General features: G+C 63.0%; 1 protein-coding gene across 1 annotated transcript in view; it reads left to right on the forward strand.

Annotated features, from left to right (window-relative positions):
• Positions 1–2687: 2687 nt before the first annotated feature.
• MEGF6 (multiple EGF like domains 6) overlaps positions 2688–26454 on the forward strand; it is a 34017-nt gene continuing 10250 nt past the window's right edge. Inside the window, exons 1-14 of the mRNA XM_072819966.1 lie at positions 2688–2871; positions 8361–8483; positions 16369–16494; positions 17049–17171; positions 18399–18521; positions 18868–19005; positions 19466–19585; positions 19940–20062; positions 20564–20740; positions 20970–21101; positions 21751–21879; positions 23412–23540; positions 24212–24346; positions 24430–24564. Coding sequence (XP_072676067.1) covers positions 2709–2871; positions 8361–8483; positions 16369–16494; positions 17049–17171; positions 18399–18521; positions 18868–19005; positions 19466–19585; positions 19940–20062; positions 20564–20740; positions 20970–21101; positions 21751–21879; positions 23412–23540; positions 24212–24346; positions 24430–24564 — 1876 coding nt within the window. The 5' untranslated portion in view covers positions 2688–2708. The remainder of the gene's footprint in view (positions 2872–8360; positions 8484–16368; positions 16495–17048; positions 17172–18398; positions 18522–18867; positions 19006–19465; positions 19586–19939; positions 20063–20563; positions 20741–20969; positions 21102–21750; positions 21880–23411; positions 23541–24211; positions 24347–24429; positions 24565–26454) is intronic.

Below are 26454 nucleotides of genomic sequence, written 5' to 3' on the forward strand. Positions count from 1 at the left end.
CCCAAACAGCTTCCAGACCCCACAGCCTGGGGCCTGGATGCGCTTGGCGGCACCAGCGGGGTTGGGGGGGCAGTGGGGTGGCTGTGGGCACTGTCTGCGTGGCTGGTGGCATTCTGCACTTGTTGGGCTCCTGCCCCGCAGGGCCATGCTCCGGTCCTCCTGCCTGGGCTCGTGGGGATGGAGGCCCAGGGCCACCCACACCCCCAGTCCTTCAGGGCCCTGCTGCTGGAGCTCATCCCATACCTTGAGTTATTCTGGGCTCTGAGGATCCTACTGTGGCTGTCAGTTGGGTGGGGAGATGTTGCTGGTTCCCCAGAACTGTGTCCTGCCCACTGTATAGACAGGGAAGCAGGCTCAGTGGGGTCCTGGGCCTCCTCTGTGCTGCCTGGCTCTTCAGTGGGCCTGGATCCCTGCCCTGTGCTGGCTTATCTGGGGAGGGGGCAGCAGGAGCACCGGGGAGATGGCTTTTGTGGGATAGGGTCAGTCCTCAGGTCCCTTGACTCTTCTCAGGCTGGTGGGGCTGGGTCCCAGGATGCTACCCCTTGAGACCCAGCTCTGGACACTGCCATGGGTCTCGCTGCTTGGCCTGGGGATGGGGCAACATGTGTGTAGACCTGACTACCAACTTTTATTGACCCTCACTGACTCAGCCAGGCATCTTCGCTGTCACCTCGACTCGTCGTCATATAAGGCAGGTCTGTGATGGTCATCCCTCGTTACAGATGAGGAAATGGGCACAGAGAGGTTGATGCCCCTGAGGAGCAGGGCTGGAGGCTGGGTGCCCCGATGGGAGTAGACAGTGAGCCACGCCGGGAGCCATGCGTGTAGTTCGACGTTTTCCCAAAGCAGCACTAAAAAAGTAAAAAAAAAAAAAAAAAAAAAAAAAATTGGTGAAATTGATTTTAATCGTGTATTTTTTTATTTCATGCAATGTATCCGAATAAAGTCATTCTAACGTGTAATTCATAAAAAAGCAATTGAGAGGATGCTTTACCTCCCTCTCATACCAAGAAAGTGGCATGTTTTACGGGGACGAGCGACAGCTCACGTGCTTGGTAGCCACAGGGGCTTGTGGCCCTCCCCTGTGACACAGAACAAGGCAGAGAGCCTTTGCCCAGGGTGGGCAAGACCTGGGGGTTGGGCGGGGGGGACCGAGGCCCGTGTCCCCGCTTCCTGTCTTTGATTCTCCTCCCTCCCAGGGCCGAGTCCTGAGAGATGGCAGAATGGCATCTGCATAGCAGTTAGTGATTCCTGGAGGGGCCTCTGTAGGGCCTCCACCCCAGATGGGTGCTTGCGGAGGAACCCCAGCCCTGTTGCCCATCGGTGTGGGTGATCTCTGACCTGAAGTTCTCTGTGGCCTCCTGTCCCCCTGTGTCCTGGCTGGTGGCTGCAGACGGTGGGACCTACAGCCTTCTATGAGCACTGGTGGAAAATGAGATGTACGTTTAGTGATAAACTGCTGACCCGTGGGGAAGACACGGTTCCAACAGCAGCCTGACTGTGCCCGTCAGGGAGACTTGCAGAGGCTCCCAGGGTGAGAGGCTGGGGTTAAGGGGCTGCTGTGCAGTTCACAAGGAGGGCAGGAGAGAAGCTCACCCAGGGGGTGGTGGCAGACAGGCAGGCAGGCCCCAGGCAGGCCCTTTTCTGCCCTGCCAGGTGCCTGGCAGGCAGGGGGCCAATGGGAAGGGCTGGCTTCTGCATCGCAGGCAGGACTGGGCCAGATGAGCTGGTGCCTCTCTCCCACGGGCCCACGGTTGCCCCCTGGGACCCTGCACACAGGTGGGCCGGGCAGAGTGCTGGCCAGTAAGGCCCTGGCCCTGGTAGTTAACCCCAGGGAGGAGGTCCGGCTGAGGCAGGGTGCTGGGTGTGCGACCTCAGGGGGCAGCATAGGGTCAAGGCTCATCGAGGTCCTTATGAGGCACAGTGGCTGCTGCCTGCTTCAGACAAAGTTGGAGCCTCCAGCTGTGCCCTTGAGCAACGTGGGGCTCCGGGCTTTGGGGTTGGACGCACCTCTGGGGCATCTGTAGCCTGCCACCTGGGGCTTGCTGTCCTTGCTGGGGAGTCCATGTTTGCTCTGAGCCTCTCTGCTCTCAGGGTACAGGGATTCCCCTTGCCCAGGCTCCCTCTGGGTGCCAGTCCCCATCCAGTCCAGCAGAGGACCCGGTAGTGCAGGGTGCTGGACCCCAGGCTTGGGGGCAGTAGGCATCTTCAACCCCTTGGGATTTCCACTTCGGTGGGTGGGACTCAAAGTCCCTGGCTCCCCACCCACTCATCCTTGACGGAACCCAACTGCACCAAACTGTCTTTCTGGAGCCCCCAGTGGCACTGCCAGGGTGGCCTCCTTTTCTGCTTTGGGGTCTTTTCGGTGCAGGAGCTGGGAACGCGTGTGTGCGTGCGTGTGGCTGTACATTGTGCAGGGTCCGGCGTGTGTGTGTATTTGCACACGTGGGTCTGTTTGTGCACGTGTCCCCGTGTGCCTGCCTGAGGAGGGCCTGTGCGCCCCCCGCGGGGCCCAGGGGGCGGGGCGGGGCGGGGCCCAGGGGGCGGGGCGGGCGGGGCGGGGCGGGCCGGGCCCTCCGCCGCGGGGATTCGCCTTCACCTGCGGGGGGCGGAGGCAGAGCCGAGGCCTGAAGGGCGGGCGGGCGGGCGGGGCGCGGGCGCAGAGCGCGGGGAGCGGGCGGCGGGCGGCGGGCGCGCTGCTCGCGGCCATGGGGGCGTCCCGCGGGGGCCTGGCCGCGCTCTGCTGCCTCGGGCTCCTGGGGGGCCTAGCGCGCGTGGCGGGCACGCACTACCGCTACCTCTGGAGGGGCTGCTACCCGTGCCACCTGGGCCAGGCCGGCTACGCGGCGGGCGTCGGGGACCGCAGGCCAGGTGGGCGCCCGCGGGCCCTGCGCGGGGTGGGGGGACGGGGCTGGAGAGCCTGGGGGGCGCGGGGCGGGGGCCGTGCCGCTGGCGGCGCTTCCTCTGGGACGGGCCCTGCTCCCTGAGTCATCGGACCCTGCGGCTCCCCCCGCCCGCCCGCCCGCCCGGCCGGCCGCGAGGCTGCTGACAGCAGAATGGTCCCCACCAGAGGGAAGAGAAAGGGCCCTGGCGCTTGCCTGCGGCGGCGGCGCCCCTGGAGGTCGAGAGAAGGCAGGCTCAAGAGAGAGCCTCTGGGGTCCCTAAAGGCAAGGTCTGCCCTTACGGGGTCCCCAGAGCCTGAGCCCCTTTGGGGGTCGTGTGTGGATGTGGCAGGTGCCATCCTCTTTCTGTCACTTTCCCCAAACCCGGGGAGTGTGGTCAGCCCAGTGGGCTGCAGGGTGATCCGAGGACCCCGGCAGCTCAGGGAGAGTGGATACACCCCTGTCCTGGTGGATCCTGCCTCTCCCTGCCCTTGGATCTGGTGCCCAGCCTCCCCGCAGGAGCTCCTTAGAGCTTGGAGCTGGCATCCTCAGGAATGGGAGACAGGATGCGGTGAGTGCCCCCCGGATCACAGTGGGGGCGGGGTGCTGCCCTCCAGGCTGTTCCTGGCCCCTGCGCGGGCTCTGCAGGGCACCTGGTCTTAGAGGTTTGGGGCCTGCTCCGCTGTGCCCTGGCCAGTCTCTGCCGCTGTCCCTTCTGGTGGGACACACGGAGCTCTGAGCTGCAGGCCCTTGGTGGTGGTAGTCTCCTGCCTCCCCTGGCTTTGTCACTTGGCCAGCTGGGTCTCAGGCTGGGTCTCCACGGGGTAGGCAGCCCTCCCACTTGGTGGCTCAGCCAAGGCCAGGCCAGCACTGTCACTGGTCCATTGGTCACACTGAGTGCTATGAGGCTGCGTAGCCTCCAGGGGCCAGGGGCTGTGTGTGGCTGGGCTTTGGGGAGCCCCCACCCTGCTCCAGGGCCCGTGTGAACTTGCGGAGAGAAGAGGACAAGGGTGGATGTGGATGGCGGGGTGCGATCTCTGGGCATGAGGAGGACCCTGTGGCATATTTGGGGGGAAAGCAGGATTCTGAACTTGATAACCATGTGAGCGGGCTTCCTGGCAGCGTCCCAGCAGGCTCAGGTTTCCACATAAGCATGGGCGAGGCTTCAGAAGGGGGGCTGAGTGGGGGGTTTCTGCAGGAGCAGCTGACTCTACCCTGGCCTCCATGGGCTCCCCGTAGCATGCTGATGGACTGCCCAAGGCAGCACCTGGGGAGCCACCCGGTGTCAGCACAGTGATGTCACCGAGTGCCAGTGTGGGAGGCAGTTCCCATCTTCGAGCTGCCGAAGTCCCCAGCCACACCTCTCAGCTGAGGGCAGCACCAGCACTGGTGCCCGTTCCTGAGGGCCTCTGGCCTGGCTGTTCCTGCAAATAGCCCAGCTCTGGACCTGTGTGCTCCTGGGCTCCCAGCTCCTCCCCATGTGGGTGTGGGCTGCACCCGGCATGTGGTGGCTGGGCCTAAGGTTGGGGAGAGCAGAGGAGGTTTGCACCAGGCTGGGTGTTATCTCCTGGCTCCATAGGGTCAGCATGGGAGACATGGGGTCCTCGAGTTCTTTCAGTCAGGGGACGGAGGAGGGGACCCAGGCCTCCCTCTGTGCTGGCTGGGAGAGTTGGGGCCCTGCTGTTTGGAGGGTCTCGAGGTGTTCCACTGCAGGAATCACCATGTGTAGACCAGTTGGCATATCCGGAGGGAGTGGGCCTGCAGGACTGGGCCCAGGGGAGTGTATCCCACCCCCACAGAGCACAGTGGGCTTCCCTGGGGGGTCAGGCGGCCAGGCTGGCCAGAGTGCACATTCAGAAACCTGGATGTCCCAGGTTTCCTTGTCCTTCCAGTGTCTGGAGGGACTGCATCCCTGGCTGTGGCCCCGCCTCCGTTGACACTGCCAGAGGCCCCCTGTCTCCCCACCTTCTCCTCTCTGATCTCCTGCCCCCTCTTCTAAGGACCCTATGATGACCCTGGGTCCACCTGGGTACTCCAGGATCCTTGCCCACCTCACGATTCTTGACTTAAGCCCACTGCACAGTCACTTTTGCCAGGTAAGGCTCCAAGGGTTAGGATGTGGGTCCTTTGGAGGGCCATTATTCAGCTGACCCCACTCTCCTTGAAGATCATGGACCCTGTGGCTCTCTAGTCACAGCCATGGCCACAGCCATGGTCACAGCCATGGTCACAGGGTCTCTAGGTGGTGGGCGTCAGCTGAAGACAGCACTGTTCTGCCCCCACATGGCTGCTTCAGGAGTGGGGTGGGCTGGTTAGGGAACCAGGTGCTGGCTTGCTTCCTCTGTAAAGGGGCCCAGCAGGAGGTCATGTGGCCAGATGCCCTGCTGCTCTGCAGAAGAGGTGGAGGGGGAACCCTCCAGCTGCCGGCTGTGTCTCGATACCCACACAGGCTGACCGCACTCAGTGGTGCTGGAAATGGTGGCTGGGCGTTGTCACACCTGTCAGGCTGCTGTTCACAGATCCTGTCCCCATGGGTGGTGGACTGCAGACCCCCAGGCCAGTGCAGCTCCAGGGCCAGGGGAGAGCTTGGAGCCACAGTCAGTGTGCCAGTCCTTCCCAAGAGGAGCGCCGGGGGAGACAGCTTGCAGCTGTGCCTTGTATATCTTAGCAAGGAGAAGGATTTCTGTCCACTGATATGGATACTTGTGTCCGAATGTCCCTTTGCGGGCAACAGGGGGGACCAGGAGAACACTGGTCATGTGGGCAGGGGGTGAGCCAGGGTGGGAGGCCTCAGCTGTGGGGGCAGGCCCATTGGTGGGGCCCTGCTGGCTGATGGCAACCTCCTGCCCCAGGTCTAAGTGCTTCTTCCCAGACTGTCCACTTGATGTCCCTGTGGCCCACAGGGCAGCTGGGCTGGCGGAGGCTCGGATGCTGTCCGGGGCTCCCAGTGTGTCCTGGACGGCTTGCTTGGACCTGCCTAGGAGTTGCTGGAGGATGTGGTCCTCCAGGTGGGCTTGGCCTCCCAGCCAGGTGTCCGAGCGGCTCAGGGGTATAGAGCCACCCGAATCAGCCTGTCCCCCAGCTGGGGGTCTACAGTGAGCCGAGCATGAGCGTGAAGCTGCTGGCCGAGAGCAGAGTTTCCAGAAGCCAGCAGCCCTGCCTGCCTGCTCACCCAGCACCTGCCTCCAAGGCCTGTCAGGAGCACAGCAGCATGCCAGAATGACACCTGCTAGAATGACGCCTGGCAGGGCTGCTCTAGACTGTGAGACTGCTGTCCACCTGCCCTTGGACTACACACACCTGGCACATCTTCCCCAAAGCTTTACTGAGCACCTACCATGTGCCCAGAGCTGTGCCCTCTGGGGTCACATCTTTACCTCTTAGGGATCCTTTCAGAGAGAGGGATCTGAGCTTGGGAGGGATGGGCAGGGTCTCCTCCCTGAGCCCCTCTGGGTGCTGCCCGCCCTGCCCTTTTGTCCATTCCCCGTTCCCTCCCTCTCCCAGCTGACTGTCTTATGGGAGGGCCCTGGGGCTCTCTGTCCCCCATCCTCTCTGGGGCTCTACTGGGGAGCCTTTGACCTCTGCCTTCAAGGTTCTTCCCGAGAATCATCCTGACTCCATTCTGAGAGAGCTCCAGGCTGCCACAGGCAATGGAGTGCCTTTGTGGGTCTTCATCTTCTCTCTGAGGCAGTCTCAGGGCTTGGCAGGGCCTTGGGGTTCTCCCTGGAGTGGACCTGGCCTGTGTGCTGAGCAGAGGCCCTGGCCTCCTGGGGTTTGTTTGGTGTCGTTTCTGGGGGTCTAGGTACATATCAGAGCGCTGGCTGGCGGCATGGTTCCCATGTGTGGGAAGCATTGCCTGCGGGCAGGCGCTGGGGTGTTTGGGGGAGCCTAGCCCCCCTCACAAGTGGGCTCGGATGGCTGGCATGTTAGGGTGGGAGCATGGAAGGCGGGCATTTTCACGGGTGGGCACTGGAGGGTGGAGTCCTGGCTCGTAGAGGTTTGCGTGGGGCGTCTGTGTGTCTGTCTCCCTGCTTTTGTGGTTGGGGAAGCTGGCTGCTCAGCCGGTGAGGCTGGCGTCTGCAGTGTGGGCTGGCCGGAGGCCCAGGCACCGGCTTCCGTCCCCATGCCCAGTGTGCCGGGGCTGCCCTGTGTCTGCAGCAGCCTCCTCCCTCTATCCCCGTGTCTCCCGACAGTTGTGTCTCTCCTGGCATTAGCCGGGAACACAGTTGTCTTCAGCAGCTTATTCTGACCACCTCAGCTGCTGCCCAGCCTCCCCTGGTGCCCCGGGATGAGGTGAGGGCAGCCTCACCTGCAGGTGTTCCTGCAGAAGGAGGGGACCCTCCTGGGGTGCAGGCCTCCTGGCCACTAGCTCTGGGGAGGGTCTTCTTGCTTCTCCTGTCCTCAGCTGGGTTCCTGGGGCAGCTACCCCAGGCCTTTGGGGTGGCCTTATCCCCTTCTGGTCAGCGCTTGCCCTGTGGCCTGAGGTACCATGGGCACAGGTGTCCTGTCCTGGAGGCCGGTGGTCTCAGATGGGAGCTGTTCTCTTAGAAGCGGAGTGCCTGGGACCTGCACGAGGTCCTGTCCTGGGGATGTGGCTGGTGGGCTCCTGACCCCAGCATTGGGAGCCCCCTCCTCAGGCAGACGGCACCTGAGTTAGTTTCCTGGGACCCAAACAAACTCAGCCATAGACACATATTCTCTTATTCTTCTGGAGGCTGGAAGTCCGGCATGGAGGTACCCACAGCTCCCTCTGAAACCTCCAGAGGAGACGCTTCCCTGCCTCGTCCTTCCAGCGTCTCATGGCTACTCCTGTTCCTTGGCTTGTGGCCACCTCTGTCTACCCTCTGCCTCCCTGTGTAGCTCTTATCAGGACCCGTCCTGGATTTAGGGCTTATCTTACCCAGTACGGATAACAAATTATACCTACCTCTCAAGGTCACGTTCTGAGCCTCAGGATGGATGTGAATTTGGGGGCACATTGTTCGACCTGCCTCCCCCTTGCCGAAGCCTGGGCAAGGGCATCTCATGAATTCCTGGCTTTTCCTTTTGGGCTCATGGGCTCTGGAGAGGCGGCTGGCACCATCCTGAGGGTGTTTCTGGATTTGGGCTTTGGAAAAGAGCATGTGCTCCGAGCTCAGCCTTGAAAGGCATGAGGAGCTAGGCCTCCCCTGACCTCAGCCCAGTACCCACTGCAGCCACCTCACTGGTCAGACCACTGCTGCCTTCGTTCTTTCTGACTCTCTCAGTTGCTCCCCATGTCCTGGCCACCCCAGAGGTGGTGGCTTTTCCTCCTGTGCAGGCTGGCCAGGTGTGAGGATAGGCCCAGGCTTCTCCCCACTCTGCTCCAGCAAGCATGGACTCGGAGCTCGGGCACCCGGGCAGGGGTCCATGTGCTCAGTGAGGGGCCCAGATTGGGGTCCCTGGGGCCAGCTCAGATGGCGACTGGCTGTTAACCTTTGGCACTGTGTCCCCATCCAGATGTGGATGAGTGCCAGTTGCACAATGGCGGCTGTCAGCAAAGGTGTGTGAACACACCTGGCTCCTACCTCTGCGAGTGCAAGCCCGGATTCCGGCTCCATGCAGATGGCAGGACCTGCTTGGGTAAGTGCCCTGTGGCCCTGGAAGTGGCTGGCCCTCCCTCTGGGCCCGTGCCTCAGGTGTGCACCTGCCCTGGGTCTGCCCGGTGGGATGGGGCTGGGGTCCCTGTACTCTGGGACGAGGAGACCCTATGGGGCTTGTCTGCTCAGCAGCAGCCTCTTTTATGGTGTCTCCATTGTGCAGAGTGTGTTCGGCTCCTGGGGGCCCTCGCCGGCCTGCCCCCTCCATGCATGGGAGGGAAAGAAGAGTCCCAGGGGCCTGGCTCCCCCATGCTGAGGCAGAACCTTGTGAGCCTGGGATGCTGAGGCCATGTTCCTTGCGGGGAGCCCCTGGGCCACCAACATACTCTAGAGCCCTCTCTGAGCAGCAGCTGTGGTGGGTCAGTGGGGTCCCAGGCCCGGGACCAGACTCAGGGATGACTTGGGTGCTTGCAGGGTGGCAGGGGAGGCTGGTGAGGGCAGGGGCAGGGGAGCATGAGGCCAGTCTTGGCCTGTGGAGCTAGGGTTCCTGGCCCTGGTCCCCCCACCCCAGCCTTGGGAGGTGTAGGGATTGGCCGGTGGCAGGCGGAGAAGAGGGAGCCAAGAAGCGGGACCTCGACCCTCACTTCCTCTGTAGGGTCTTTATTCCGTGGACAGTGGGCTTGTTGGAGGTGCCCTGGCCACAGCCTGCCATCCCTGCAAGCACAGGATTCCCAGGGACAGCGCTGGGCACCTGCTGAGGTGGAAGGTGGAGGGGCTGCAGGCCAGGGTCCAGCGCTCGCTGTCCACCCTCCCTTGCCCCTCTCCCTGCTGGCTCTGGATGCAATGGTGGAGGGTAGGGGGCCACTGTGTCTGGGAGGCCGTGTGGTGGTCGTTCTCTGGGGGGGGTTGGGGGCAGGACATCCCTTGTTTCCACCTTGGAGGCCTGGAGCGGGCCCGGCGGGCTCTGAGTGGCCTCGTCCCGCGTGCCTTGCTGCTATGTGGCAGGGCAGCATGCCAGCCCCGGGGGGGCCTCAGGGCACACACACTCTCACGTGTCCGGGCGCCGCTCGGGCAGTGGGACAGCTGCCCCGCAGTTTCTCTGGTCGGAAAGTGGAAACAGATGTGGGAAGTGTTGTAATGCGCTTCCAGACAAATCCGATGGCGTCGCCACCCCCAGCTGCCACCCGTTGGGGGCTGGGAGAGGGGGCTTCTGAGAGCCGCTGGTTTACCCAGGCCCCCCGACATCCCTTCTCAGCCTTCTTCTGGGTGAGAGTGTCCCTGGGGGCTGGTCCAGGGGGGCCGAGACACCCCCAGTCTGTCGAGGGCCTCCCCATCTCTGCTGACAGTGGCCTTCACCGAGGCTGGATGGCAGGAATGTGGGTGCTGATGGGAGGGGCCTTTGAGAGAGGCTTGAAGCCATGGGCGGCGGGCAGTTCAGGAGGGATGCCCTTCAGCCTCGCTGTGGTCCCCAGCCCATCCCCTTGCCACGTAGGAGCCTTCCCCGGGAGATGTCAGTGCTCTGGGCCCCAGAAGTCTTGATCTGTGGCATTTGCTTATTTTATTATTTATTTATTTATTTATTTTATTATTTTTATTATTTTTATTTATTTATGATAGTCACAGAGAGAGAGAGAGGCAGAGACACAGGCAGAGGGAGAAGCAGGCTCCATGCACCAGGAGCCCGACGTGGGATTCGATCTCGGGTCTCCAGGATCCAGCCCTGAGCCAAAGACAGGCACTAAACCGCTGTGCCACCCAGGGATCCCATTTGCTTATTTTAAAAGTCTTTTGGGGGTCTGATGCCAGGGCTCCTGGGCGTGGTCTGCTCGGCCTGGCATGAAGCCGCTGGGACCTCACGGCCCCTCTATGTGGTGCCCCCAGCATGGCACCCGCAGCATAGCACCCCCAGCATGGGACCCCAGCACTGCACATGCAGGCGAGCTCCAGACGGCCTGCAGCTCCCTCAGTGCAGGTTCCCAGCTCCTGGAGTCCCCCATCGCTGTAAGCTGTCTCCTCAATGCTGGTGTTTGACCTCAGGCTTTCTCTTTTCTTTGACCCTCACTCCCAGCAGAAGTGCACACTGTGTCCCCCTTACCTACACGCACCTGGCTATTTCTAGTAAATTCTCTGTACCTGGAATTCCTGGGAGCTGGCAGCCTGCCAGGATGCAGGCTGGTCCCCAGTCTGGGATTGGGGTGGGTTTGTCTGACATAGCCTGCAGGAAGCTGCCCTTCCTTTTTTAAAAAAAAAAATTTAATTTATTCATGAGAGACAGAGAGAGAGAGAGAGAGAGAGAGAGGCAGAGACACAGTCAGAGGGAGAAGCAGGCTCCATGCAGGGAGCCCGATGTGGGTCTCAATCCAGGGACCCCAGGATCATGCCCTGGGCCAAAGGCAGGCACTAAACCGCTGAGCCACCCAGGTGTCCTGGGAGCTGCCCTTCCTGGAGGGGCCTGGGCCTTGCAGAGAAACTCCCACCGTGGGCAGGGGTCTCCAGGAAGCTTCTCCACAGGCAGAGCGGGAAGTGTTTGCACAGGGCTGCCTCTCCCTGCTTGCTAAGGTACCCTTCTGGTTGCTGAGGGACCTGCCCAGCTGCAGTGGTGGTCTTGGGTGGGTAGGCAGGGGTGGCCATGCATCCCAGGTCATAGGACAGTGGCTTCAAGGTGGGGACCTGATGGAGGCCCTCCTAGACCCTCAAGCTTTCTGAGTGGGGTGCAACTGGACTTCCTGCCCCTGAGAACTGTGGGGCCTTGTCCCCCTGTCCTCTGGAGCTCCCAGGGTGCAGGACATGGGGAGGAGCTGCTCTTGTCCAAGCTTTACAGGGTGCCTTCTGAGCTTGGGCCACCCTAGGGCTGCAGCAGATGATTATGGGAAGAATCCGTACAGGTATCAGCAGCTGTGGGGCAGGCTGCACAGCTGGAGTGCAGCTGCTCTGGACCCCTCCCCTGGGGCCTTCTGGGCTCCTCTTCTGGGGGAGGGGTGCTGTGAGCTCTCGGGGGACTCTGCAGGCTGGCAGGAAACAGCCCCAGGCCCCCGATGCTACCCAGCAGCTTGGAGTGAGCATTAGAGATGTGGGATGGGGGTGGAGAAGGTGTCCCCGGGGATGTCCCCGTCCTGCGTGCTGGGATCTCTTAGGGTGCTGCATGTCCCTGGGCCCTGTGGGCTGCGGGAGGTCCTCAGAGGAGGCCTGCTTGAGAGGGGGCCTTGAAACACACAAGCGGGGCCTTGAAACACTTGTGGAACTTGCCTCCCAGGCAGGGAGAGGACAGGAAATGCACAGCTTTCTCTCATCTCTCCTTTGCAGAGATTTGGTGGATATAAAACACAGAAAGATTTCAATTCTTAAAAATGAGAATTTGCAAGGATTTTGCCATCAGCCTGAGGCCCATGAGCACCACCCACTTAGCCTGGCCTGGGAGAAGCAGAAGTAGCCTGGCATCCCTCTGGTGCCAGGGAGCCTCCGGGGTGGGAAGAGCAGGGCTCGGGATTACTTGACCCTGCTTGTCACTCTTGGGTCACAGAATTGGCCTCTTTCCTTTCCTGACTCAGGGCCTGGGAGTGCTTTGGTCAGGTGATGTGTTAAGGTCGGTCATTCTAGCTTTGTTGTGATGTCTCACACAGCGCCAGCCTGTAAACCCATGGAGACCCGCCGCTGGGTGGTTTAACATTTGGTACAGGGAAACCCACCTCCTCCCTGCAGCTGGCTGCTCTGAGCCACCAGGACACCTGCCTAGTGGTCCCTTCTGGGCCCTGGCCTCGGACAGGGATGCTTCTCCATGTTCCAGCCCGGCAGGCAATGCACTAGGGGGTCCGTGTGAGGGATCACTGCATCCCTGGGTCAACCAGTAGAGGGTCTCATGGGATGCTCTGGGCCAGCCACTGGGAAGAGATGGGCTCTCCGTCCTGCCCCTCCCCTTGGCCTCTGCCCCTGCTTGCCTTTTGGACTAACACCCGCCTCCCTGCCCCAACACCAGCTCTTCGGGAGGAGTCTGTTGTCAGCATGCATGCCCCACCCGCCTTCAACAGTAGCCAGATGCCCCTGCCCTGGTTCTCCCCCTCCTAGGAGGGTGGTTGGAAGGGCTCCCCAGCCCTGCTTTTCCCTGGGCCTCTGTCAGACTAGTGCCACATGGCCTTGGGGCAGCCCCTCTCCCCACCAGGCCTGGCTCTCCCAGTGAGAGGGTAGCAAGGGGCTTCACAGGCCCTCCAGCCCCAGAGGGGAGGCCTGGGGAGGCTGCCTGGCCCCCCTAGAGGCCCTGCTGGCAGCATCTGGGGTTGATGCCAAAGCCCCAGGCAGCGGGAAGGTGCAGATCTCCAGGCTTGTCTCTATACCCATCCCTGCAGAGCCACACATGCGGTTCTGGGAATGTTCTCCAGCACCCTCCAGAGCTGCAGCTGCAGGAAAGGAGGGTGCCGTCCCAGCCCCAAGGGACCGCTGTATCTGGATGGGCCCATGGGAGAAGCAGCCCTGCTCCTGAGACTCCCTGCCCAGGACCCCAGAAGTGCAGCCTGCCGGCACCCAGGGGTGATGGGATGGTCATACCCCAAGCCAGGGGAGCCAGAGGTGGTGGTCACAGGCCCTGGGCTGGATGAGGAAACCCAGCGGGGAAGCAAAGACAGACTGGGCCGTGCGGTGGGGAAGGTTGGTGAGTGTAAGCAGGGCAGAAATGAGCTTGGAGCCGGGGCCGGGGGCTGGGTGGCTGTGTGAACGGCAGCCTGGTATGCACCTCGGGGCTGCAGCGGAGCCGGGGGCTCACCTCTCTGCTTTACCCTCGGGTTTGCTGGGCAGGCAGTAGGCACCACGGGGGCCCTGGGGCCGCCGTCGTGGCTGTCTTTCCCTGGCTGGGCCTGGGAGTGGTGGTGGCTGGTGGGTTTGTGGTCTGTGAGGAGGCCGGCCGGTCCAGCCTCTGGCACGTGGGTGAGGGCGGCCCCTTGCACAGCCACAATAATCGTGCTCGCCTTGCAGGACAGAGGCCCCAACCTGAGGGTGGGAGACAGGATAGCACGCACAAGGCAGAGTAGCAGGCAACCCACGACGGCCTGGGGGGCTGAGGCGGGCAGAGCCCAGGAGAGGTCCCCTTGGCTCAGCCAGGCAGCCACCCCCTCCCGCCCGGCCATGCTGGTCCTGTCCCCAACAGAGGGCTTTCTAGAAGGAAGGACTGTGTGGGTGGCCTTTGACCACACGTGGTGTGAGACTCTTGGGACCTCTAAAAACCAAGCCAGTCTGAGAGCAGTAATTACCAAACCCCGTGAAGGCAGCGGGAACCAGGGCCACCCCCGAGCCTGCCCAGAAACCACAGGGCTGGCTTTCGAGGCTGCAGCAGAACTGGCCGGTGGGTGCAGCGTCCCCCTGACAGCCCTGCGTCCTGTTGGCAGCCCTGTGTCCCGCTGGGGGCCTGCCAGGGCACAGCCCCTTGCCTCGCCCCAGAGCCACTCCAAGCCAGCTGTCCACAGCACCCCCCGGGCTGCTTCCTCCCTGGCGCTCGGATGCACCTGGTGCTGGGCTCCCACCCTGGATCCCCGCCCAGGGCTCAGGGCTGCCGCCTGTGGCCCCAAGAGCAGGGACCTGCTGGCCCAGGCAGAGTGGGCCCTCCACCCCGGGTGTCGTGTGTTTCCCACGTGTGTCCGGTCTCCTGACCCGGTGGGGCCCCGTGCCTCTGTGAGTGGACGCCTCACCCCTGCGGCTCGTGGGTGGTGGTGGCCCCTGCCGGCAGCTCCTGGAACCCACAAGGGGCCGAGCAGCCCTGGGCTGAAGCCCCGGGTCCTGGGATTCACAAGCTGGGCAGGGAGCGTGTATGAGCTCAGGCCGCTGGAACAGGTGCCGCAGCAGGGTGGCTTGAAGAGCAGAAATGTATTTTCTCACCGCTCTGGAGGTGGGAAGTGCCAGCCAAGGGGGTTCCTGGTGGGGTCCCCTTCCTGGACACCCCCTCCCCCTGGCCCCGTGTCCTCCTGCCGCAGAAGGAGATACAGAACCAGAGATCTCACATCTCTTTGTATAAGGACACAGATTCTGTTGGATCAGGGCCACACGTTTGTGATCTCCTATAACCTTAAGTGTCTCCACGAAAGCTCTGTCTCCAGGGACACACTGGGGGTTCAGGGTTAGGGGTACACATACGAATCCTGCAGGGACACAAGCATTAGCCCCCTAACTGCCCATTTTCTGAAGGGCCGTCAGCTTTGCTTTGGGCCCAAGTCCTTAATTGCAGGAGTGCCCGGGCTGGCAGGTGGGTTCCACAGCCGGGTTTAGAAACAACCGAGGGAAAAAAAAAAAAAAATAGAAACAACCGAGGGGGCTGGAACCCTCACCCCCAGCTCTGGGCACCGGCCACGCCAGAGCCGGCCCCTCCCCGCGCTGCACAGCCCAGTGCCTGAGAAACATCCGCCCCGTTCAGCTTTCTGGAAACCCGTGGCACATGATGTGCAGGATGACACTGGGCTTGGCTCCACTACGCACACAGCTTGGGAGCATCTGGAATGTTAGGACTTGAGCAGAGCAGGAGATGGGGGCCCAGGCTCCCCCTGCCTGGCCCACCCGCTGGTGATTTCTGTCTGATTGCCCCTGGGCTCAACTTGGGGGCTCTGCCTTTCGGGAGGGGCTTCTTTCCAGCCCGGCCACCACTCCCAGGGTCCTCCTGGTGCCCCCTACCACCCCTCTGGGCTCCAAGACCCTCTCTGTGTGCCTGGCCCTCTGTCAGGAGGGGCTTCTGGTTCCCATTACGAGTCTCAAGCAGCGATGCACTTGGAGTCATGAGGACAAACAGCTCCAGGAATGGGGGTGGCTTAGGTCATGCTCAGAAACGTCTGTGACGGTGGTGCCTTTTTTTTTTTTTAAGATTGTATTTATTTATTCATGAGAGACACAGAGAGGCAGAGGGAGAGGGAGAGGCAGGCTTCCTGCAGGGATCCCGATGTGGGACTCGATCCCGGAACCCCGGGATCACGCCCTGAGCTGAAAGCAGGCGCTCAACCACTGAGCCACCCAGGCGTCCTGATGGTGGTGCCTAAAGCACAGCATATGAGGAGAGGCAGGCAGGGCCCTGGGGGGATCAGCGCAGAGTCGGGGGTGGCAGGATGGGGAAAGGGCTAAGGGGGCAGCAGACCATCTTGATTTGGCCCAGGCCTCATGTCTCCACTGCTTCTCTGTGCATATGACAGGGCAGGTGCAACCAGGAGACAGAGTCGTGTCCTTCCTGGTGTACCCCCCTCCAGGGCTGGCTTGGCTTTGGAGGGGACCCTCGGCAGAGGCTCCCAAACTGTGTGCCTCACGTGAGGAAACGGAGTGCTCTCACAAGGGCCTTGTTTTGGATTTTCCAAACTTACCTGCCTTGAAGGGCATTGCTTCTGCCATCAGTGTGGTCCTAGTGTCCTCAGAGCTTCGAGGCCACAACCCAGTCTGTGTGGATGTCGTGGCTGCTCCTGTGGCTCCTGCTCCCACATAAACCATGCAGGGTGGGCATGAGCTGGGCTGCTCCACGAGGAGTGGGAGGCTAGATCTATGGCAACCCCTCGCCTGCCCCTGCGCTGGCCTGACAGGGCGGTGGAGACATCTGGACCTCCGCCACCTCCTCCAGGAGTCTCCCAGTCCGCTCGGCCCCTGGGTCCCGAACTCACTGGCTCTCAGAGCGTGCCCGGTGTTTTGCATTCCATGCCAGGTGATGCAGGGTAGCTCTGCAGTGCCAGGCTACACCTAGTCCTTGGGGCAGCTGGGGACAAGGATCCAGAGGCGGCCCGTGGTTCTGCGTACCCTGTCTCTGGGCTGGGAAGTTGAAGCCAAACCCGTCAACACCCTCTCAAAGTCCCTGCTCCTGGGACACGCACAGGAAAGAAGTGGAGTCTTTCTGCAGGAGGTGGTCGTGTCTCGTCCCTGCTCTGTGTCTGATGACAGGAGGCTCCTCCTAGGCTGACCTGTGCTCCTGTCTGTGTCCCCAGCCATAAATTCCTGTGCCCTGGGGAACGGTGGCTGCCAGCACGAGTGTGTTCAGCTCACAGTGACCCAGCACCGCTGTCAGTGCCGGCCCGAGTTCCAGCTCCAGGAAGACGGAAAGCGCTGTGTCCGTGAGTGTCCGTGTGCTGCCTGCCCTCAGGAGTCCCCACTGGGACCGTCATACCCCACACAGCCACAGACCCACCCAGGGACCCTGAAACCCAAGCCCAGGGCAGGAGCCGGGATAGATATTGGATTCACCTCCTTGCTTGGCTGCTGGGGCTGGACACGGGCCTCAGGAGAGGCAGGGCCCCCTTGGCTGCCCAGGCGTGTTTTGGGCATCGTCTAGCCCCTGGTGGGTGTTGGGGATGAAGCTCCTTCAGCTGGGCTCAGGGATCACACGCCTGTTGGCCAGGAGCAAGGGTGGGTGGAGGGGCTGAACAGTGGAGGCAGAGTGGCCTTGGGTTGCAGGGCTGGGGGGTTGCAGGGCTGGGGGGTTGCAGGTCAGGAGGAGCTGTCTTCTCGGAGGTGTCTTGGGGCTCCCACATCTGGGAGAGCCCATTGGACTGGAGCCCAAAGGAACAAGAGCATGGGGAGGGGGGCTCCTGAGAGGCCTGAGGTACCCCAGGCCTGAGGAGCACCCCACCTACCCCTTGCCTCCATCCCTCTGGGCCTGTGGCCACAGGGAGGAATCCATGCGCAGACCGGAATGGTGGCTGCATGCACACGTGCCAGGCGCGCCGGGGCCTTGCCCACTGTGAGTGCCGTGCGGGCTTCCTGCTGGCTGCTGACCGCAGGTCCTGCGAAGGTAAGGTGCCTCTCCCCGTACCCTGCCCCACCCTGGGGACAGCTTTGGGGGTCCTGGGCCCCAAGGGTGGAGATGGGGAGGGGACAAGGACCAGGAGCCCAAGTCTTATTTTGGCAGAAGTAAGCAGGAGATCTCGGGTCGTGTTTTTAAGTAGTTCTTGTATTAGCTTAGTAGTGCGTGGTTGTCATGGAAACAGGAGACCACAAGAAGAAAGGAAGGGGCATCTCTGTAGCCCCGGTGCCATCTCTAAGGCCAACTTCTGGATGTTTCTGCCGGTTGTTAGCATGCACACTTAGAATTGTCCCAGGTCCCAGTTGGGCACCACTTTCTAGATACGTGCTTCTTCATCCTCTGCCTCAGGGGAGTGCGCTGAGCGGCCGGCCGTGTTCATTATCCCATCACAGGAGTTGGGGGCTCCCTCCTCCCTGCACATGCAGCTCTGAGCAGGGGTCTTGCACATCCCCTGTAACCCTCAGGGTGTACCCAGGGCAGGCTGTGGCCTTTCCCCCAGGCATTCCCGGCGGGGGTCCGAGAGACAGGGGTGCCCCAGGGTGCTGACACCAGGAAGGGGTGTGTTAGGTGCTGTTGGCCTGCTGCTTGGGGTGCAGGGGCCGCAATGGGCTCTGCAGGGGTCGGGCTGAGGGTCAGCTTCATCCCAAGGAATCTCAGGGGCTGTGACCAGAGCAGTGGCGGGGATTGCACACCGGGGTTTGGGCCCTAATGGCCAGTGATGTGGGTAGACAGCCCCTGGGAAAGACCCCTCCTGTGTCAGGCCCTATACCGGGCTTGGTGACTGTGGGGTGGCGCTGTCATGGGAGGTGAGTTCAGAGACGGACCCCCCTCCCTGATGCTGCGGGCAGGGATGCAAGCTGGTGGGGCTCCAGGGCAGACCTGTGTCCTCGCTCTGAGAGGGAGCATGACTCTGCACCTGGTCCTGTTGAGGAGAACGGCGATGCTCAGGTGGGCTGCCCTGGTCGTGAAGCCGGGGAACAGGAAGTAGGAATAGAACCCTGGGTGGCCCCTCTCGGCACAGAGGGCCTGAGCCCTGAACCCCAGGGGGACCCCTTCTGGCACGGCAGGCCTGACACCCAGGGGGGACCCCTCCCAGCACAGTGGGCCTGAGCCTGGACCCCCAGGGAGACCCCTCTATACGGAGGCCTCTCCCCAGGGGCTGCCCCTCCCAGGCCAGCAGCCCAGAGCCCCCCTGACTTGATCTCTCCCATCCAGATGTGGATGAATGTGCCACAGGGCAGGCCCAGTGCGCCCACGGCTGCCTCAACACCCGGGGGTCCTTTAAGTGCATGTGCCACGCTGGCTACGAGCTGGGTGCTGATGGCCGGCAGTGCTACCGTGAGTGGATGGTGGGCGGGCATTGCTGCCCTGGGCTGTGGAGGGACCCGGGGCAGCAGCTCACTTCCCCAGTTCCCCACAGTCACTGGCATGCTGTGGGCTGGCCAAGGGGAGGAGCTCTCCTGCCCAGGGCAGGGGAATGCTGGGTGTGGGGCTGTGTGGGCTTGAGGAGGGGAGTGGGGAGCTCGGCAGGATGTTCCAGAGCCCCCTAGCCCAGGAGCTGTGTGCTGCCCGTTTCCCAGTAGGAAGGGCCTGGGGGCCACGACCTGGCTGCTGGGGCCAGGGAGGACCACCGGCAGGGATCACCTAGCCACCACCCCACATCCCTGTGGCGGTCTCCTCGCAGGTATCGAGATGGAGATCGTGAACAGCTGTGAGGCCAACAACGGGGGCTGCTCGCATGGCTGCAGCCACAGCAGTGCGGGGCCCCTCTGCACCTGCCCCCGTGGCTACGAGCTGGATGAGGACCAGAAGACGTGCATCGGTGCGCACGGGTTCCCCGCAACCTGCCTCCCATCTGCACAAGGGCTTGATGCTGTGACTGGGCAGCTGCTTCTGGGTCCCCTCCCCGTCCTGCTTGCTCTGCCCTGGGCAGCATGATGATGCTGAGCACCCACCACCCACACCCCATCCAGGCTTCCCTCCTCCCCTCTGCTCAGTCCCGAGTGCTGGGAGCAGCACCTGGAACCCTGGGGTGTGTGGGGTCCCCTCTTCAGGAGGGACCCCGCTACAAGCTGGACTCCTCACCACCCTGCAGCCCCCGAATCTGGCCCCTACAGCCAGCTGGTGGCCGTAGGGCCATGGCATACATCCTATGTGTGTGTGTGCAGGGGGCAGGGACAGTGCATGGATATGTGTGAGCGCATGCGGGGGCACGTGTGTTGGTGGGTGTGGGAGGGCATGCGAGCCAGCAGGTGCCAGCGGCCTTGGTGTGTGCCCCGCAGACGTGGACGACTGCGCTGACTCACCGTGCTGCCAGCAGGTCTGCACCAACAGCCCCGGCGGGTATGAGTGTGGCTGCTACGCCGGCTACCGGCTCAGCACTGATGGCTGCGGATGTGAGGGTGAGTGAGGGGAAGCGGGGGGAGTGGGGGTCCCTTGGGGCCCAGGCTGGCCTCTCCCTGTGCTCTGCCTCCAGGACTTGGTTGAGTGCCTGGTGTCTACAGGGCCGTGCGGACCTGCCTGTGACCCCCACCAGCAGTGGCTCATGCACAGGCTAGGCCTGCACCCCTGGCTGCTCCTGGCCCGGCTTTCCCTGTTGCTCTGATGCTGGAGCCAGGAGGACGGCTGTGGTGTGGGCATCCTCCAGCAGCTGCAGCCACGGCCTTAGTCCAGTGGGCAGAGGCAGGCTGGGAGGGCCCTGATCCCTGACCCCCAGAGGATAGGCCCCACCCCATCAACCCCGGGTTTGCCCGCAGACGTGGATGAATGTGCCTCCGGCCGCGGCGGCTGTGAGCACCACTGCGCCAACCTGGCCGGCTCCTTCCAGTGCTCCTGTGAGGCTGGCTTCCGGCTGGATGAGGACCGCAGGGGCTGTGTCCGTGAGTCTGCCCCTCTCACCTCAGGGACCCTGCCTTCTAGGCACCTGCTCCTGGTGTCCCCACGCGTCCCCTCCTGGCTGGCTGGGCCCACCTCAGTCCTGCCTCCTGCTGTGGGCCAGGCCTGGGGCAACAGGGTACGGGAAGGGGCTGGCCAGAGGGGCATCCTCCAGGGCAGGGTGTTGCCAGGGGGTCCTGGGTGGTCTAGCTCCTGCCCTGCCCAGGTGACACAAGGGACAGAAGTGAGGACAGCATCCAAAGGGAAGACAGCTGCCCCTGCCCCTACCTCCCCATCCGTGCTGGGTCAGGAGTGCAACTGGGATGCTCCCTTGCCACCAGGCTGAGGAGGGATGGGCACAGCAGGGGCTGTAGGTGGGAGCTCACAGGCGGTGGGGCTCAGGCTCTGAGCCACCTGTGGGCTCTGGGCAGCGAGGGGCAGGAGGGTCCAGTACTGGGGGGACAGGTGGGTGGCAGAGGCTAAGGGGCCTCTGTGACCCCACCCAGCCCTGGAGATACCCGAGGTGGACCTCGACGGCCAGCTGCCCGTCGTGCGGCCCCTTCCACATGTGGCGATGCTCCAGGATGATTTGCCCCACCTCTTCCAAGACGACTACATCGGGGCCCAGGAGGAAGAGGAGGCAGCAGAGGCCCGGGGCGAACACACGCTGATGGAGAAGTTTGGTGAGAGGTGGGCCCAGCCGTGGGGCTTCTGCTCTCAGGGACCACAGCCAGCGCCCCCTTGGCCCAGCCGCTGCCCACCCTGTGGTCTTGAGCTTGAGGAAGAGCCCTGTAGTGGTCTTGTTTGACCGAGGCCCAGAGAAGGTGCTGGGTTTGCACAGCATGTGTGGGGCTGAGCCCGGCTGGACCAGGTAGGCCCTGACATGCCCCCTACACCCCAATCTGCCCCCAGTTTGCCTGGACGCCTCCTTTGGCCAGGACTGTAGCCTCACCTGTGACGACTGTCGGAATGGGGGGGCCTGCCTCCCGGGCCTGGACGGCTGTGACTGCCCCGAGGGCTGGACTGGGCTCATCTGCAATGAGAGTGAGGCTGTGGGGCTGGGGGTGGCATGAGTCCTGGGACCCTGGGCAGGGGGGCCGGTGGGCCCACCCACTCGATCCCACAGTCCATGGGCAGCCCACTCAGTGCCAGGCGCTGCTGTAGGCGCTGGGGGAGCCTGGGGCCTGGTGGGGCCTGGAGGGGCCTGGTGGGGCCTGGCATCTGCCCCTCGTGGATGGTCTGGGGTCAGGCAGGCCAACAGCTAAGGCAGCGAAGGGGGTGTGACACAGAGTAGCTGGTGGGCGGGCCGGTCCCGTCCATGTCCTGGGTGAGAGCAGCCACGACCCAGGCCGCCTGGCAGGTTGGTAGCGGGACCTGCTCTCCCTGCCTCTGTCCTGTAACCCTGGGCCAGGCACACGGCGCTGGTTGGTTCAGGGCCGTCGTGACCATCTCCGGGGCTCTGCCTGTGGAAAGCCCTGCTGAGAAGGTGGACGTGCCGCAGTTCAGAGGGAGAGGACGCGGGACTGGTTAGCGATGCCTGCCATGTGCTGGGGCAGGACTGGGGGCGCAATGGCACTGTTTGTGGCGCGGGTGGCTCACTCCCTGGGAGGGTGTCTCGATGTCCCCCAGAGGGCCTTCCGGGCCCAGACTCCTGCAGGCTGTGACCCTCGTGCTCCACTGCCCCTGCCTGCAGCTTGTCCTCCAGACACCTTCGGGAAGAACTGCAGCCTCTCCTGCGGCTGTCAGAACGGTGGGACCTGCGACCCTGTGACGGGCGCCTGCCGCTGCCCTCCTGGCGTCGGTGGGACCCGCTGTGAGGACGGTGGGTGCAGCCCCTCCTGGGACTCTGGAGCATCCCTGGGGTGGAGGGGACAGGACACAGCTCGGCAGCTGGCCTGCCAGCTTTCTCCTTGCCGCCTGCCTTCTGTGGGAGTGGAGAGGGGGAAGGCCGCACGATGGGAGTGGTGCAGCGTTTTCACTGTTTGCTTCTCCTGGGGCCCAACTGTAGCACCTGTTGACGACTTAGCAGAGTAGCACTTGTGCAGCGGGCACCCCTTTGAGGTAGTGAGCTCCCTGTCCCTGGAAGTATTCAAGTAGATCTCTTTGATGGCTGCATGGGACAAGACCACTGTCCTTTCGGACTGCAAAGCGCCTACATTTTTGAAGGAATTCTAGGGTCCCCGTAAATAAGTCTTCCAGGCAGCTGATGCATCGCCTTTAGGTCTGCAGACATTTAAAATTCTGCCTCTTTTATTGGAGAGCGTAGTTAAGGTATTGAGAACTTCCTGCCTTAGCGAGGGAGTAGTTTCAGTCACTGGAAGCCATTCCTGCAGCTGTAGGGCTGGGCCTTGCAGGGCCTCCTGCTCCCTCTGGTGGGACTTCACGGCCACCCTTCCCTTTGAGATCTGCCCTCCACTCGAAGCTGCCTGTGTGCAGAGCTCTGAAGGGATCCCGGGCTCCTGGCAGGTTAAGGTTTTATGTTGTGCTTCTGCCTGTGACATGGCGGGGCTTCCCCGGGGCCTGGGTCTCCATGGGGGTGTCCATGAGGGTCCTGTGGGGAAGTGCACCTGTGCAGGTGAGCCTGAGGCGCCTGTCCTGGGAGAGGCTGGGCGGGAGGGCTCCTCCTGGACTCTGGGCTCTCCGGGGTCTGGGGCTGTGTCCCTCCAGCCTCTGCCTCTGCCTTCCCGAGTCTGGCTTTCCTCTCCTTTCTCCTTCATGGACGCTCATAGGATTAGGATAACCTAGGAGGGTCTCATCCATAGGTCCCAGGGACTCAGACATGGATGTGTGTTGGGGTGACCGTCTAGCTCCCTGCAGCCCTTCAGGAGGCAGGACAGGGCAGGAGTGACCCTGAGGGAGGCAGTCTGGGGAGGAAATCCAAAAGGCTTCTCCTGACCCACATTCCCCTGAGCTTGGGCCTGGGGCGCTGGCCTCGTCTGGGGGACAGAGGTTGGGTTAGGTCACCACCGAGGGATGTGAGTCAGGATGCAGATGGGGGTCAGAAGCAGACTGGGGTGAGGTCGCTATGCATCTCCCACGCGTATGCTGAAGAATGTGCTTGGCTTCACGCCCTGGGCCGTTCTCCAGACCACAGACGCTGAGGAGCCAGGCCAGCCAGGGCAGATGGCCACATCCATGGCTCATCTTGTGTCTGCCCTGTCCTCGTGGTGCCTTTGTCTGCCCCCCCTGGGCCCCTCCCTGTCTAGGATGCTGAGTCCTCAGGCTGCTAGTGGCCTTGCCCCAGTGGCCTGGGCCACTCCTAGCTCCTGTGCTCAGCATGGGGGATGCTTGGAGCATCTCCACGGGCAAGGGGACATGTCCAGGTGGGCACTCAAGAGGCCCTGCCTCTCGCAGGCTGCCCCAAGGGCTTCTACGGCAAGCAGTGCCACAAGAAGTGCCACTGTGCTAACCGTGGCCGGTGCCACCGCCTCTATGGGGCCTGCCTCTGTGATCCAGGGCTCTACGGCCGCTTCTGCCACCTGGGTGAGTCCCCTGCCCTGGCTGCCTGTGTCCGTGGGGACAGGGGGTGACACTGTAGTAGGGCTGCTGCTCCTTGCTGCCCACACTATGGCTTGGGAGTGACCGTTCATCTGCAGGTGAGGACGTGAGGCTCTGAGGTACCCCCATGGGATGCGGGCTCCACCCCAGGGACGCAGAACTGTATCCTCTGGACTGTGGGGGCCTTCAGGGCGTCTGGGTGGGTGATCCCCAGCCTTCTAATGCCTCCTGGTCCCAACCAGGCTAATGGGCAGGCAGCAGTGTGGGCAGGGGCAGGCCTCCCTCCCTGGGGCACAGGGTTCTCCTTGGCTCTTGGAATTTCCCAGCAGCAAAGATGAGTCCTGATCCCCAGTAGGGCTGGTGGAGAAAAGGTGGGTGACAATGAATAGATGTTATCTAGGTCCTCTGTACCCTACCTTGTAGAAGGGTCACTTGATGGGGGACGAGGAGGATTCTGAGAGGCTCCTGGCTGGGAAGTGGCATGACCCAGGGCAGGTGCCTAGATTCTGCTGGGACCCTGTGTCTCACCTGCAGAACAGGCTCAGTGGCCCCCTGCTTTGGACAGCAGTGTCTGGGGCAGGCAGGGCCTCTCCTGTGGGCCCTGGGGGCTGGTACATGCAAGCAGGCAGGCCCCCCTCTTGGTTCTGTGGGTGCAGCCTGTCCGCCGTGGGCCTTTGGGCCAGGCTGCTCTGAGGAGTGCCAGTGTGAGCAGCAGAACACGCTTGCCTGTGACCGGAGAGACGGCAGCTGTTCCTGCAAGGCAGGCTTCCAGGGCGAGCGATGTCAGGACGGTGAGTGCGGGGTGGTGGGGTGGTGGGGTGGGGGTCCCCAGGCTGGCTGACCCTGAAGGCCCGTCTCCCCTCACCCTCTGCAGAGTGTGCGCCAGGCTTCTTTGGGCCAGGGTGCCTGCAGGCGTGCACCTGCCCTCAGGGCGTGGCCTGTGACCCCATCAGCGGCCAGTGTGAGAAGCAGTGTCCTGCCGGCTACCAGGGGAAGGGCTGCGACCAAGGTCAGTGGCGGGCCCCCGCGATGCCCAGGGTCAGGAGGGGTGGGCCCCCAGAAGTGCTCTGAGCAGGAGGCTGAGTTGGCCGTGCAGCCTGGTCCCGAGGGCGCTTCTACCTGCCTTGGCCCTGTGTGGCTGCACAGTGGTGACTCGCACTGGCCTGCCTATCCCCGGTGTGCTGGTCGGGCCTGCTGGGACAGGAGTGGGTCTGTGTGCCCAGGGCCTGGCCCAGGGAAGGGGTCGTGCCCCCCAACATTGTTGTCTCCTTGCTCGCCCCTCCACTCGCTAGTGTGCCGGCATCTGGGGTGCTGGCACTCCTTCCTGGTGGGTCTGCGTTTGCGGGACCTGGGAAGCTGCCTGAAGTGTAGACTAGGGCTGGAGGTGCAATGTGGGGTGTGGAGCATGGTGCACGCAGTGTGGTGCGTGGTATGTGGAGTGCAGTGTATGGTGTGTGGTGCACGGAACTTGGTGCACAGAGCATGGAGCGTGGTGTGTTGTGCGTGGAACCTGGAGCATGAGTAAGGCCCTCCGCATGGCTGCCCTGGTCTGGGGGTGGAGGGAAAGGGTGCAGGATGGTGAGCATGGCTGGAGGCTTGGTCCACATTCACACCCCAGGCAGATGTGGGGGGAGGAGCACTCTCAGCAGGAGTCCTGGGGTGGCCCAGCACCATTCACAGGGTGCAGGCGGCTGGGGACCTCCCATGGCACGTGGTGTGTGCACTGTCCACACCTGTTGACCCCTGGTGTATGGGAACCACCGGACCTGCAGGGTGACTGTTGTGAGCATGCCTGGGGACCGACTGTCTCGACCTCCCCCTAGCCTTGGCCTGTCCCCTATGGGCAACGAGGAGGGGCCCTGGGGCCCCAGTCTGAGCCAAGGGGTCTGTGTCTCCCTCTGCACCCAGGCCACATCCCTCCAGAGTGTGGTCCTGGAGATCACAGCGATGGTCCCCTGCAGGGCTCTTGGGTCCCAGGGGTCCAGGAGAGGAGTGTGGGGTGCTGGGAACCCAGCCTAGACCCCCCCCAGCCCCACGTGCAGCACAAGGGGCTCCATGGTGTCTGGTGCCCTTCAGCACCTGCTTTCCTGTCTTCCTGTCCGGACCCCTGACCCTTCTCTGGGCCTCCCCTCGATCCCAGTAGACACTCAGGAGTGCTTGTGCACATGAGCCCATGGGCACCTGGGTACCTGCTCCCCATCCTGCAGCGGCCAGGAGGTCTCCCTGGAGAAGCAGCCATCCTGCCCACCGCCACCCTTCTCTGCTGGTCTACTTTCTCTCATTTCTCCTGTTTTCTGGGCAGTCCCCTGTGCCCTGAGGATGCCCCGCAGGAAATGCCTCCTAGGAATGATGGGCTCCCCACTGTTGTCAGGTTTGCAAAGATTTACAGCCCAAATGCCTGTCTGCCAGGCTCCCTGCAGCCGGACGGGACCACTTCAGCTGATGCTGTGAGGGCTTCCGTTCCCTGGTCCCCGCTGTGGGGAAGCCTGTGGGCACCTCCCATCCTGCGGATCCTGTAGACGCTGTGGACCCTGTGGAGGCGGGCGGGTGCCCGTGGGTGATGTGCCCTCAGGACGGGGTTCACTAGGCTGTGCCCTCTTCCCTGGAGCCCCTTTGCCCGTCGTGGAAAGCCCCCGGGCTGGGACTCCACCCATCCCGCTGACACTCCTTCCCAGGGCACCGTGTGTTCCCCCCACACCCCCAGGAGTGTTCTGCTTAGCGGCTCCGTGTCTGTGTCCACCTTCCTGGGCCTGCAAGAGCTTTCCTGGCAGCTCAAGCGGAGGAGCTGCAGGGCTTCCCAGGGTTACTGGGATTGGTGGGCTGTGGGAGAGGTTGCGCCCAGGCTGGTCAGGGGCTTCCAGCGCCAGGGGTTCGGCACGTCCTCAGGGGGGGCACAAGG

Source organism: Canis lupus, chromosome 3 (assembly GCF_048164855.1).
Source record: "Canis lupus baileyi chromosome 3, mCanLup2.hap1, whole genome shotgun sequence".
NCBI classification, from domain to species: Eukaryota; Metazoa; Chordata; class Mammalia; order Carnivora; family Canidae; genus Canis; species Canis lupus.